The 15,139-nt window shown below is 41.4% G+C and overlaps 1 protein-coding gene across 1 annotated transcript in view; it reads left to right on the top strand.

Moving 5' to 3' along the window:
- Window positions 1–7,244, top strand: part of WIBG (within bgcn homolog (Drosophila)) — a 12,769-nt gene extending 5,525 nt beyond the window's left edge. Inside the window, exons 2-3 of the mRNA XM_012652937.1 lie at window positions 5,782–5,875; window positions 6,298–7,244. Of these exons, the coding sequence (XP_012508391.1) occupies window positions 5,782–5,875; window positions 6,298–6,781 (578 nt within the window). The 3' untranslated portion in view covers window positions 6,782–7,244. The remainder of the gene's footprint in view (window positions 1–5,781; window positions 5,876–6,297) is intronic.
- The last annotated feature ends 7,895 nt before the right edge of the window (window positions 7,245–15,139 follow it).

Below are 15,139 nucleotides of genomic sequence, written 5' to 3'. Positions count from 1 at the left end.
TTTTTTCTATATATTTTTAGTTGTCCAATTAATTTCTTTCTATTTTTAGTAGAGACGGGGTCTCGCTCTTGCTGAGGCTGGTTTCGAACTCCTGAGCTCAAACAATCCTCCCGCCTCGGCCTCCCAGAGAGCTAGGATTACAGGCGTGAGCCACTGCGCCCGACCATGGACCGTTCATTCTTACATCCAAGACACCAATCTCTTAATACGAGCACTCAATATAGTATTATCACATACTGTGTTTTTGCCTGTACCCTCTAGTGAAACTAGGCTGTATATGACAGGTGAACAGCAGTGTGATGATATATAAGCTTTGATGTCAGACTTGAGTTCATATTACAGCTACATGCTACCTTTGTGATCCTGGACTTGTTTTTACCCACTTGGAGACTCTGTTGCCTCAGCTGTAAATGGTAATATCCACCTGTTGTCTAGATTCAGCAAGATAATGTATGTAAAGTTCCTGGTGTGATGTAGCTACTTAGTAATAAATGCTCCTTCCTAATCATTCTTAACATATTGTGAGTTTTCCACTGCTATTAATTTCTTGTTGTTTCTCTTAGCATCTTCTTTCCCTTCTTTTCTCTGCCTGCAGAAATATTGGCTGCTGATTTATTGTTATTACGATTATTACTACCTAGTCTTTTTTTTGAGACAGGGTCTGCTGTACTGCCCAGGCTGGTCTTGAACTCCTGGGCTCAAGAAATCCTCCTGCCTCAGCCTCCCGAGTTGCTGGGATTACAGGTGCAAACTACTGCACCCAGCTACCTAGTCTTTAAAGTCAAGTCCTTGAACTTTCCTGATTTCCTATTACCTTCTCCCATCAAACGTGATGTGATTATTTATTCCTTTGAAATCTCTTATTAGTATTTACCTGTGCCTCTTATGATACTTGTGACATTTTTACTTTTGTCTTATTCTTTGCTTGCCTGATGTGCCTACCTCCTCCTTTCTTAGACTGTAAATTTCTTAAAAGTAGGGGACCATCTTGCTTATCTTGATAATTCTTGTAGCACTTAGTATAGTACTTGTTCTATAGAACTCTTGTTCTCCATGGCATAGCCCTGTCCTAATTCTCCCTTCCCGGGAATCATTTCCTATCATTGCTGGTACCTTTTCTTCCCTGAGGGAAATGATCATGACCATTTTTCCAGGCTCATTCCTCCCAAGTCTGATCTTCTCTTTTTATATTTTCTCTATGTAGGAAACCACATCTAGGTCTTATCGTTGTTGGCCCTGAGATCATCCTTAGACTCAGATCTGTGATTCTGATCTCTTTTCTTACTTGAAGCAGGTCCTGGGGACTCAACATATCTTTAACAGTCACTTTCCCTAGTTCCTTGGAGTTCTCCCAAGCCTTGCAGTATTGTCCCTTCCCTGTCTTCCTGCAACCCCTGAAAACGGGGCCCTTTTCAGTTTAAGGGTTTTTATTGCTAATAGATACAAGGAAACAGATCGAGGATTACAAAACAGCAAACGTGGGAAAATAACAAAGCTTAAAAAATTCTTATAGTAGTAGTCCCCAAACTGTAGTTTCTGACTCTCTTAAAGATGTTATCTGAAAGTCCTGATATTCTGCCCTTGGTTTTTATTTCTAGGGGTAGGACCCATCAAATCTCTTCCTTCTTTTTGACTTCACCTTTGGATACCATCAAGGCCAGAGGATGGAACCAACATAACATAAAATAGGTGCTCCTTTGTGATAATTGGCTATTTGTATTTCTGAGGGCTTCCACACAGGATGGCCATTTGAAAAGATTATACCTGCCTTTCCTCACAGTCTATCTCTACTCTTAAACCTTCAACTATACTCTCTATGCAGTTAACTTAAATATATGTTTCTAGTATTGTCCCCATTTCTCCCTGATTCCATGAAAAACACTGCTTGTCTAGAATTGAATTAGGCCGGGTACAGTGGCTCACACCTGTAATCCTAACACTTTGGGAGGCCGTGGCAGGAGGATTGCTTGAGACCAAGAATTCCAGACCAGCCTGAGCAAGAGCGAGACCCCGTCTCTACAAAAAAATGGACAAATTAGCCGGGCGTGGTGGCTAGTACCTGTTGTTCCAGCTACTGGGGAGGCTGAGGCAGGAGGATCAGTTGAGCCCAGGAATTAGAGGTTGCAGTGAGCTATGATGACGCCACTGCACTCTAGCTGGGGTGACAGAGAGAGACCTTGTCTCCAAAAATAAAACTGAATTAATTATTTTCACAAAGTTATCTTTTCCTCTGCACTTTGTTTCTATCAGTGGTTTTTATTTTCCAATTTTCCACATTCAAGAGTGATAATTAGCTTGTAATTAGCAAATAACATCATAATAAACAATAAATATCTTGTTTATTATCTTCCTCACTAAAATGTATGCTACAAGAAGGCAGGAACCTTGCTTGTTTTATTCATTGTTGTATCCCTAGCTCCTGTTACAGTGCCTGGCACAACAGTAAGTGTGCAATAAACATTTAAAATACATGTGTGAATAAATGTTATTACCATATGCACTACTTACTCACAGATATGTTGTGAAAAATGAGAATACATGTAAAAAGCACCAGACCCACTGTAGCACTGTTTTATTTCCTCTCTAATTCAAATCTTGGCAGTCTTAGGACCCTGTTAGTTTATCCTTCATAATGAATTTCATTTTCCTTTCAATATCCATAGAGACCATCTAAGTTAAACCTTCTCACATTGAAGCTATGGCTTTCATTTACTCTGTGTTTAGTTTATGGTACATATTTTCAGATTAATCTTAAAGCATTGCTTTGAGCAAATCACCTCTACTCCCTTATTGGCCTTCAGTGTTCTCCTGCAGCCTAAGGCTTCAGTCCCAACTCAGTGGAGACGGGAGATCTTTCAATAATCTCACTAATTTACCCCTACTCTCTTCCCATTACATATGCTTTTTGCCCAAAACATACTGGATTCTTGCTATTCCCTAATGTGACACTTACATTTATTTATTCATGAATTCAGTCAATATTTGTTGTCTTCTGTGGGCCAGGCTCTTTGGTACAAAGTTCAAAAGACAATCTCTCGCCAGGGGAGGTGCCTCACACCTATAATCCTAGCACTCTGGGAGGCCTCGGAGGGAGGCTTGCTTGAGCTCAGGAGTTTGAGACCAGCCTGAGCAAGAGGGAGACCCCGTTTCTACTAAAAATAGAAAAAATTAGCCGGGCATCATGGTTCACACCTGTAGTCCCAAGCTACTTGGGAGGCTGAGGCAGGACAATCGCTAGAGCTGAGGAGTCTGAGGTTGCAGTGAGCTATGATGATGCCACTGCAATCTACGGGGCAGAGGGGTTGGGGGGACAGAGTGAGACTCTGTCTCAAGAAACAAACAAAAAAAAGACAATCTCTGCTCTCAAGCAAACAATTATGTTAAACATTAAGCATGATAAAGGCTAAAACAGGTGCTGTGAGTGCACAAAAGGCAACTTCTAACCAGGCTTGGGTTGAGGAAATCAGGGAAGGCTGTCTTGAGTTTATACTTGAACTTTTAAAGAGCAGTAGGAATTAACTAAGATAAGCAAGGAAAGTCTCTTCCAGGCTAAGGGAAGCAAAAGCAGAAAGGTCTAGAGAATAGAGACAAGCCTCTGGGTGAGATTTGTGAATATTTCAGTGTCTGAAGCAAAGAGAGTAGATGCTAAGAGGCTGAAGCTAGGTCAAGAAGGCCTTTTGTGTGCAGCTTCATCCTCCATGTAAATACCCTGAGGGCAATAGGAGTCCAGGAAGAATTTTAAGTAGAGGTGTGACTAGTTTTATTTTTACCTTTGCTCTTGTCCCTATGCCTGAAATACTTCCTTTTCTCCTCTTTCCTTAGCCACACACCTACTTCCACCTGTCTAAACACTGCTCATCTTCCAAGGATCACAACAGATGCTGTGTCCTGCACAAAATCTTTACGGTCAAAATTAATTTCACTCTTCTCTGTGTACCTATAATTCTCTATGCCATTTAGGCTTGAAATGTAAAACCATATATTAAAAAAACCTGTAATTTAACAACAACATAAATGGGAATTTTTAAAAAGAAAAATTATTTATAATCATACAACCCTAACATAACATTTTCATTATTATACATTCCTTTCTAAAATTATAGATATCATCACATTTAATAGTTGAAATCATGGGGTATATATAATTTTATTGTGTTTTATATTATGTCATATATTAGATGATTTTTTGAAATTTTTTATCATCATTTTTAACAGACATATATATTTAGCCATTCCCATATAATTGGATGTGAAGTTTTTAATTTTTAGCTATGTATGGTTAATGTCATAATTTTCACATGATTATATATTCCCCCTTTTTTTTGTTTTTATTGTTTCCTGTTAGGACGCTTGCCTTATGCCAAATTCTCAATATTGGGATTACTAATACAAAATATGTTGAATTACCTCTGATTTCTAACCTTTTTACTCCTCCCTAGTCAGTTAATTACCAAGTGTTGATTCTTTGATAATGTATCTGGCATCAGTCTCTTCTTTCCACTCTCACTGTTTCAGCCTGTTCTGCCCCTTCATGCCAGGATTGTTGCAGTCTTTTTTCCCTAACTTTTTCCCCAGTCTCTGGTATTTTTCTTTTCCAATCCACCCTCTTATCATGCTAGATTAATTGCCCTAAAACACTACTTTGGATAAAGGATTCATTCATTTATCCAAAGCCCTAAAACAATAGTTTGGATAAAGGATTCGTTCATTTGACGAATATTTATTGAATGCATGCCATGTGCCAGATGTTAAACCCCTTAACTGGTATTCGAGGTCTGAACATTCTCCCTTCATTGCACTAGTCCTCTCTCTGGCTGAGCCAGACTGGTCTATTTGCCATCTCCTGAAAATGCCGTATATATGCCCATGTCTGAATTTTTGCTTTAGAATGAACTTCTGTTTCAAATCTACTCTGTTTCCCTTTTCATTTACTTTAGTTTGACCCTTTCCTCAAAGCCCAGCTCTAGTCTCAGTCCTCCCTCCACAAAGCTGCTCTGTTGTTTTTTTAGAGATGGGGTCTCACTCTGTTTCCCAGAGTGCAGAGGACCACAGTGCGATCATAGCTCACTGCAACCTCAAACTCCTGGGCTCAAGCAATCCTGCCTCAGCCTCCCCAGTAGCTGGGACTACAGGCGTGAGCCACCATGCCTGGCCCCTAACATTCTTTCTAGTAACACCTTGGTGTTCCATTGTGCGGATAAACCAAATCTATTTAATCATTTATTGATGGCCATTTAAGTTGCTCTCGGCTTTTTGCTAATTTAAATCATGCATCAACACACATCCTTTACATATATCCTTATGTACCATGCTTGTATATCTATAGTATGGATTCCTAAAAGTTGTCATATTTTTCAAGATGCATCTAAATAAAATTTCCCCTTGTCTACAACATCATCTCTGGTCATTTCTCCTTCTATGGTTCTTGTTTTTGTCTCTTTTTAGCCTCTTGTTTGTTTACTGCCTTTCATGTTCCCATGCTTATCGCCTTGTGTTTTTAAAAAATTTTTCCTCTGTGCCTGTTGTGTCTTTCCAAATAAGTTACCACAATAGAAGCTCCTTAAGGGCAAGAAAGGTATTTTGTACAGTGTATAGGCACTCAGTAAATAATGATGAGAGAGGGGTTGAGGGTTGATATGAGACAAGGTGCTTTAATGATTACATTTGGTGGACAGATGGGTGCTGAGGGAAGATATGTACATTTATACATTCTTCTCTCATGTTGAAAAATGGTTTAAAATAAGAAAGAATAACTTTCCAACTTAATTTTTCTCATTTTAGGCAAGTACATCGCTTCAACACAGAGACCTGACGGGACCTGGCGCAAGCAACGGAGGGTGAAAGAAGGCTATGTGCCCCAGGAGGAGGTCCCAGTGTGCGTGGTTAGGCTTGAGGAGGGGTATTTATTGGGTTCCCTACAGAAGGATAGAATATTCTTGTGCCCACAAGTTCAGGGAAGGCTCTCCTGAGCCCTAGGGAAATGGAAGGAGGGCAGCTATCTGAGAAAGGAGAGCAAGGGGCTGGGATTCAGGGATGAGTGAAGGTTGTAGGTGACTAGTCCTGTCCTGTGACCTCTGTTTATCAGAGCCTCCAAATAGCATTCAGCAATCCAGAGCTTCAGGTTCTAGGGACCTTCCTACAACCTCTCCTGCAGAGCAGAGGAAAGCTGGGGAGGGACCATAAAGAGAGGAAGGAAGCAGGAATATAATAAGAGTGAAATGATTTGGAAGGTTAAGAAAGGGGATCAGAAAGTCAATGATTCTTTGAAACTTTGTTGACATCTTCTGTTTCCTGCAGGTATGAGAATAAATATGTGAAGTTTTTCAAGAGTAAACCAGAACTGCCCCCAGGGCTGAGCCTTGAGGCCACTGCTCCTGTCACCCCATCCAGGCCTGAAGGTGGTGAACCAGGCCTTTCCAAGACAGCCAAACGCAACCTGAAGCGAAAGGAGAAGAGGCGACAGCAGCAAGAGAAAGGAGAGGCAGAGGCCTTGAGCCGGACTCTTGATAAGGTTTCTCTGGGAGAGACAGCCCAACTCCCCGGTGCTCCACAGGGCTCCCGGGCAGCCCCCACAGTAGCCTCTGACCAGCCTGACTCAGCTGCCAGCACCGAGAAAGCCAAGAAGATAAAGAACCTAAAGAAGAAGCTTCGACAAGTGGAAGAGCTACAGCAACGGATCCAGGCTGGGGAAGTCAGCCAGCCCAGCAAAGAGCAGCTGGAGAAGCTAGCAAGGAGGAGGGCGCTGGAAGAGGAGTTAGAGGACTTGGAGCTAGGCCTGTGAGGCCTTTGGGAAATAAGGAATGAACTGCAGAACAAACCATGGGGTTCTCTGGGGCTGGGGGAATGCGGGCGGCCGCAGTCAGGAGGGGTAGCCCCCATACTGGCTCACTTCCACCTTTTGCAGCCCAACTCTGTCCTCCAGAGCCTGACCTCTCCCTCATTCCTTCTCTTTTCTCCCCAGCTCCTATATTTTGGACTTTCCCTCTCCCATCCCCAGTGTTCAAGATCTCAGTGATTACCCCAGGTACTTTTGCTGCTGATTTGGGTTTCTCGTTTAAAAGAAAATCAGGTGGGTGGGAATCTCTCAGAGAACTGAGGTCGAGGGTAGAGGGAGTATGCCCAAGTCTTGGAGGCTTGGTTCCTGTTCACAGTGTTCATGGGTTATTTCCCTCTCCGTCCCTCCGTTGTTTTTTTTTTTTTATTTTTTTTATTTTTTAAAGAAGAAGAATAAACTCAAGTAGACAACATGTGGCTTTGCCTCTTTCTTTTCAGCTCCTTGTAGGTATTTTATCTCCTAAGTTTGGCACAGGAAGACAAGTGTTGTGAGTAGAGACCAAGGGAGGGGAAGCAGCTGTAATGAAGTGTCTCAGGAGTTCAGAGTTCTTAGCCTGACTCATAAGGTGTCACGACATCTGGCCCTACTTAACTTCAGCATCATTTTTTTCCATTCTCCAACTCTCGTCAAACTCTATGCTGCAACCTTACTGAACTACTTTCAGTTGATCAAATGAATCATTTCTCTGTGAGTCTCAGTCCTTTGCCATTGCTTTTCCCTCTGCCTAGAACACTCTTCCTGGCCTCCTCTCCCTAATCAACACTTTTTTAGCCTTTGGCTCTTAAATGTTATCCTCTCTGGGAAGCCTTTGCTTCCCTCAAATATTAATGTAGGTGCTCTTCTTATTTGCTTCCATTATACTCCCAACTTACTTTTGTAGTGGCATTTCATTACCCTATATTGTCATGCTTACTTACTCATCAGCTTCTCCTCCTCATTACACTATTTTCTTGTTTTTTTGTTGTTGTTTGTTTTTTTTTTTTGCGACAGGGTCTTGCTCTGTTGCCCGGGCTAGAGTGTCGTGGTGTCAGCTTAGCTCACAGCAACCTCAAACTTCTGGGATCAAGCCATCCTCCTGCCTCGGCCTCTGAAGTAGCTGGGACTATAGGTATGTCCCACTATGCCCGGCTAATTTTTTCTTTTTTGTAGTAGAGAGGAGGTCTCACTCTTGCTCAGGCTGGTCTCGAACTCCTGACCTCAAGCAATCCTCCCACTTCAGCTTCCCAGAGTGCTAGGATTACCGGTATGAGCCACCATGCCTGGCCTCATTAAACTGTTAAACACAGCCCTGTTTATCATCATTGCACCCCCAGTGCGTGACATAGTAAATCCTCAAATATTTGACTGAATGAGACTGTAAGACAGCCAAGCAGTTAGTGAGTACCAGAGTGGGCACCTCAGTGTGAGACCAAAAGCCTGGATTGCCTTTCATAGGAACCTACACAAAGATTTTATAAATAAGATTTAATTGATTTATATATAGGTGTTTGATGCTTTGTAAGTAAATTCAGATACTTTACAGGAGTCTGTACTTTAAAAACTATTATTAGGGAGAGGTTATTTGCTTTGCAAAAAGATTTACCACAGTAAGTCTTTAATTTTTGAAGTTTTTAGTGGTTTAATAAAGGTTTGTTGTGATATTTATCGGACACTGTCAGTCATTGTGCTAGTCTGTGGAGGGATACAATCATGAATACATTGTTGAACCTTCACTTAAGAAGCTATTAAATCATGTAAATTACTAAGTCCTAGGCAGAATGAGTTTATTGCTGTGGTGGAGGTATCAACAATGTGTTGAGGGAGAGTTAAGAAAGAAATGCAATTTATTCTCATTAGGGAGATGGGGAGGCCTAATGGTTGTCTCAGTTTGGGCTGCTATAACAAAATATCATAGACTGGGTGGCTTATAAACTACAGAAATCTATTTCCACAATTCTGGAGGCCAAAAACTCCAAGATAAAGGCAGTGGCACATTTGGTGTCTGGTGAGGACCTGCTGCCTGGTTCATAAAATGATGCCTCCTTGCTGTGTCCTCACGGAGAGCAGTGAGGCAGCTCTCTGGGACTTCTTTTATAAAGACACCAATTGCATTCATGAGGACAGTCTTCATGATCTAATTACCCCCAAAGTCCCCCACCTCCTAACACCATCACATTGGTGACTAGATTTTCAACATATGAATTTTAAGGGGGGGATACAAACATTCAGACCAAAGCAATGGTGGAGGCAGGGGCTGTGGCTCACGCCTATAATCCTAGCACTCTGGAGGCTGAGGCGGGAGGATCGCTGGAGCTCAGGAGACCAGCCTGAGCAAGAGCGAGACCCCATCTCTACTAAAAATAGAAAAAATTAGCCAGGCACGGTGGCATGCACCTGTAGTCCCAGCTACTCGGGAGGCTGAGGCAGGAGGATCGCTTGAGCCCAGGAGTTTGAGGTTGCTGTGAGGTAGGCTGATGCCATGGCATTGTTGGTAAGTATCAGGGCAATGGGCACATTCATATTTCTGGTGGTGCAAATTGTCAGTTTTCTGACTGTTAAAAATTGGGGACAATTTGTAGGGACAATTTGTTAAAAATATTAGAGGTCTATAGCCAAAAAATGGAAAAACCTAAGTTAGTTAGCCTATCCATTAACTAGCAATCAACAGATGAATGGTTAAAATGTGGTATATACATACAAAGGAATATTATTCAACCATAAAAAGAAATAAATTTTTTTTGAGACAAAGTCTAGCTCTGTTGCCTGGGCTAGAGTGCTGTGAAAGGTCTAAGAAGATGCATTTTTCTTTGACACAGTAATTATAAGAATTTTTCCTAAGGAAAAAACAAGAGGGTATATAAAGATTTAGTCACATGGATATTTTGTTAAGAGTATTTTCAAGCCAGGCACAGTGGTGCACGCCTGTAGTCCCAGGTTATTCGGGAGGCTGAGGAGGGAAGACGGCTTGAGCCCAGGAGTTTGAGTTGCAATGAGCTATGATTGTGCCACTACACTCCAGACTGGGTGACAGAGCAAGATCCTGTCTCAAAGAAAAAAAAAAATGATGATAAAACCTGGTTTGCAACATTGTTACAAAAATTAAAAAACGAGGTCATGAATATGAAGGCACTGTGTAAACTGTAATACCAATACTAAAAAATAAAGTTATTTATACTAGATGATAAAGTTATTATTAATGAAGATTTTTATTTTTTATTCTTTTTGAGACAGGATCTTGCTCTGCTGCCTGGGCTAGAGTCATTTTTTGCCCACTCTGGCTCCGCAAGCTGTGTGCAAGCTGCTCCAGGAATACGTGCCAGGTGGCTGAGGTGTGGAGAATGGGTAGCTATACTGTACTAAGAACTGAAATTAGCTGAAAGAAGCCACAATTTACAGTCCAAGCCATGTCCTGGAAGTTGCAAGCATTCAATAGTCTCCAGAGTTCCAAAATAGATAACACCAGATAGATTCTGCCAGTGCAATTATGTAGGTGGGGAGACAGATTCCCAGTGCTTCCTACTCTGCCAGAATCCTTAGATAATCTATTTATTCCATTTTTCCCACTTGGTATCATCCCTCTGGGGCCTACCTCTATGTCCTTAAGTCTCGACTGGCTGCTCTCTGGGCCTGCTACAAAGTGATATCCCAGGATTTCCCTTTGCCACAATACTAGGAATGATCTTTACCTGTCTCATGGGTAGAATCCTATTTCCCTGCTCTCATGCTTTCCTTTTTCCTGGCCTACATTTTTTTTTTTTTTTGAGACAGAGTCTCACTCTGTTGCCCTGGCTAGAGTGAGTGCCGTGGCGTTAGCCTAGCTCACAGCAACTTCACACTCCTGGGCTCAAGGGATCCTACTGCCTCAGGCTCCCAAGTAGCTGGGACTACAGGCATGCTCCACCATGCCTGGCTAATTTTTTCTATATATATTTTTAGTTGTCCAGCTAATTTCTTTCTATTTTTTTTAGTAGAGACGGGGTCTCATTCTTGCTCAGGCTGGTCTTGAACTCCTGAGCTCAAACAATCCGCCTGCTTTGGCCTCCCAGAATGCTAGGATTACAGGCGTGAGCCACCGTGCCCGGCTTGGCCTACTTTTTTTTAGTGGAGAATACCTTAATAAGCAAAGGTACATAGGATATAAATTTTTTGAGAGCTTGTATTTCTGAAGATGCCTTTATTTTACTCTCACACTTGATTTATAGTTGGCTGAGTATTTGTGAACTAAAATAAAATCTTAAGAGTCCCCCCACCCAGCTGACTGAAGAGACCCCCCTCTTGGCCAAGGGGACTCCGGAAATACCCTAAAGCTGAGTTGCTGGCCATGAGAAAGGAGGTCAGACTCACCTCATCATGCCCTACTTCCCTTCTTGGAGATATCCTTTGTAACTCATTAATAGGCATAAGACTATACAAGACAAAACTTAAATCAGACCTGCAGGTCATCAGTTTACTTAACAGATCACTTGAGACTAGGTATATATCCAGTGGCTTGTCTCTGATTAACAGTCTTCCTTATCTTAACTTAAGCATTTCTTTTCCAATCACTCTGGATTTTTATACAAAGCTTAACTCTTTCAGCCAACTGTCAGCTAAAGAATCCCTAAACCCACCTATGACTCCTAAGCCCTTAATTCGAGATGTCCTGCCTTTTCAGGCCAAACCAATGTATGCCTTCCATGTATAGATTTATCACTTTACCTGTAATTCCCGTCTCCCTGAAATGTATAAAACCAAACTATAACCCAATCACACTAAGTCCACTTGCTCAGGCTTCTGGGGTGTGGCTCCAGGTCATGGTCCTCAAACTTGGCTCAGAATAAACCTCTTTAAATTATTTTACAGAGCTTGGCTTCTTTTTCATTGACATATTGAATTCTAGGTTGAAAATAATTTCTTTCAGAATTTTGAAGGCCACTGTTTCTTTATTTTCAGGCTTCATTTCTGCATTGAGAAAACAGATGTCATCTGATTCCTGATACTTTGTGTATGACTTGTGTTTTCTCTTCGAAAGTTTTTGGGATGATCCTCTCTTTCACTTGATGATGTGATTGATATATTTCTATTTTTGTTTTTATTTTTCTGGATGCATGGCACATCCTTTTTAATTTGGAAACCAATCTCCTTCAGTTCTGGGAAACATTTTTGTATTATTTACTTAATAATTTCCTCCTTCCTATTGCTCTCCCTGTTCTCCCTTTCTGATATTAAATCTCTTCATTGAGTTTTCTACCTTTTTCATTTGTCTTTCAAAAGACCACCAGGATGGCTAAATAGCATAAAGGAGAGCTTTAAAGGCAATTTCAGTTTGTAAACTGGGAAAAGATATTCTCCAGACCGAACATGATCTCTCCTCAAAGAGGGAAAGAGCAGGTTGGTTTTTATGCTTCATAGGATCTGTATTACACAATAGAGTCATACATATTCACTAGGTTTGAGGGAAAAGCTATACATATTTATGAGGGGAGTCCAGCACATGCATAATGGGTAAACATATATGTAACATACCTCACATGTTCAATTTGGGGTGGGTTTTTAGCATTAAAATGAGGTTGAATTTGGCTCTTTACATCAAAAGGTAAACTAGATGGCAGTCATTTTTTTTTTTTTTTTTTGGAGACAGAGTCTCACTCTGTTGCCCGGGCTAGAGTGCTGTGGCGTCAGCCTAGCTCACAGCAACCTGAAACTCCTGGGCTCAAGCGATCCTTCTTTCTCAGCCTCCCTGGTAACTGGGACTACAGGCACTCGCCACCATGCCCGGCTAATTTTTTCTATATATTTTTAGCTGTCCAATTAATTTCTTTCTATTTTTGGTAGAGACGGGGTCTCGCTCTTGCTCAGGCTGTTCTTGAACTCCTGAGCTCAAACGATCCACCCGCCTCGGCCTCCCAGAGTGCTAGGATTACAGGCGTGAGCTACCACACCATCCTGTAAGTGCAGTCTTTTTAGACTGGCTGAAACTTACTTGAGGTCTCCAGTTGAGTAACAGGAAAGAGTGTTTGTAAGGCCAGTCCTCTGTCCAATCAGAGTTGTAGTGGTCTGGGTTGTAAATCAGAGTTAGAAAGGATCTGACACTTTGCCTGGTAGCTCCTATTGTTAGGGAGTTTAGCAACAGTGTGTTTTTTCTTGTATCTGTAGGAATTTAGGAAGTTTTCAAGCCAGTTGAGCCCTGAACACTCAGCCAGTAGGTAATTTTTGTTTCCTTAAACTTAGGGTCCATCTTAGTTGATAAAGAGGCAACTATTTTGGTCTCTCAGATTACACACACCTATTGTCACTCTTTAAGTCTTTTCTACCTAGAGATTTCCTTGACTTTAACTTTCAATTGAATGTTTTTATTATGGTTATCATACTTTTAATTTCTATCACTTTTTTTCTTTTCTTTGATTTATAAAAAATAGCATTGTCTTAGTCCATTTTGTGTTACTATAAAGAAATAGCTGGGCTTGGGTAATTTACAAGGAAAAGAGATTTATTTGACTCATGGTTCTGCAAGCTGTGCAAGAAGCATGGCACCAGCATCTGCTTCTGGTGAGAGCTTCACGAAGCTTCCACTCGTGGCAGGAGGTGAAGGGGAGCAGCCATCACGTGGCAAGAGAGGGCCCAAGAAAGGGAAGGGAAGTGTTAGGCTTTTTTTAACAATCAGTTTTCCTGGGGACTAATAGACCAAGAACTCACTCCTTACTACATGGAGGCACTAAGCCATTCGTCAGGGATCCGTCCCCATGACCCAAACACTTCCCACTAGGCCCCACCTCCAACCTGGGGATCAAATTTCAACATGAGATTTGGAGGGGACAGTTATCATAACCATATCAAGCATCCTGTACTTGTTTCATGGATTGATATTTTCTCTTTTATCTAAAAATATAAATGTTATATGTTTTTAAAAATATCTTTTCCTGTTGTTTATTCTCTTTGTTTCTTCCAAGTCTCACTTTTTCTTATTTGTTTTGGTCCCAGTTTTCCATATTGGAAGTTTTCTTCAGATGTCTTGTAAACTGTGACTGTACATTCATATCTAAGAATGTGGAACTAAAAAAAAATTGGTTAGAAGCCCTGCGAGTTTCAGAGAGGCATGTTGATGAATGGGTTTCATTGTGGGGTAAGCAGGCAGTGAGCTGGCTTTTTGTCAAAGGGCACCCGAGTATCAGTATCTGTGGTTTATTCTGGAACTATTCAGTCTCTCCAGAGAAGAATACTCCAGTTTTCTGTATGGTGGGTGAAATTCTGGCTGGTAGTGCACTGGTAGTTGCAAAGGAAAAGGGATCTCATTCTTCAGTATGGTAACTGTGGTAGGCAGAAAAATGCCTCCCCTTCCAAAGATATATTTACTCTGAATATTACCCTATTTGACAAATGAGTTAAAATTACCTTGTATAGCAAAAGATGTGCTTAAGTTAAGGATTTTAAGAAGAAGATTTTATCCTGGATTATCCAGTTGGGTCCTAAATACAATTACCCTTGTCAGAGAGAGGCAGAGGGAGATTAGGTGGCGACCCTCACAGAGGAGAAGATAACATGATGATGGAAGCCAAGATTGGAAGGATGTGGCCATAAGCCAAGGAAAACCTGGGGCCACCAGAGGGTGGAAGGGACAAGGAAGAGATTCTTTCCAGGAGCCTTTCCGGGGAGAGTGACTCCGTTGGCACCTTGACTTCAGACTTCTGGCCTCCAGAACTGTGAAATAATAAATATCTGTTGTTTCAAAGCCAGCCAGTTTATGGCAATTTGTCATAGCAACCACAGAAAATTAATACAGCGATTTTCACCTAAATCCCTGTTTTCAGTCTGGTTTCATGTTCTGGCCTCCCTTCCCTGGGTCACTCTGGTTTAATTTCTCTGGAAAACAAACCTCATATCTCCTGCTGGGAGTTTGCCTGGGTCTGGTGAGAGAAGAATGGATGTGGGGACCTATAAAACTTTAAAAGATAGGAATATTATATAAACTATATAAACCTTATATAAACTATCCCTTACCCCTGCCATCTGAGAGACTGGTCCCTCCAATTTCTGATCCTTCTAGAATAAAGGGGTAAGGGTGGGGGCATAAATTGGCTTACTTCCTATTTCTTTCACACTCTATGGGCATTTAGGCTTCAATTCTTTCAAAACTATAAATTATCACAGTTTTATTTTATTTCCTTATTCCAAAAATATATTGTCATCTCCCATGTACTGTTGACTTCTCTCCTATTGTTCTTTTTTTTTTTTTTGAGACAGAGTCTCACTCTTTTGCCCCAGCTAGAGTGAGTGCCATGGCGTCAGCCTAGCTCACAGCAACCTCAAACTCCTGGGCTCAAGCGATCCTTCTGCCTCAGCCTCCTG

The sequence above is a fragment of the Propithecus coquereli genome, unplaced genomic scaffold (assembly GCF_000956105.1).
Source record: "Propithecus coquereli isolate 6110/MARCELLA unplaced genomic scaffold, Pcoq_1.0 Scaffold111, whole genome shotgun sequence".
Taxonomy (NCBI): Eukaryota; Metazoa; Chordata; class Mammalia; order Primates; family Indriidae; genus Propithecus; species Propithecus coquereli.
This window is presented reverse-complemented; position numbering and strand designations above follow the sequence as displayed.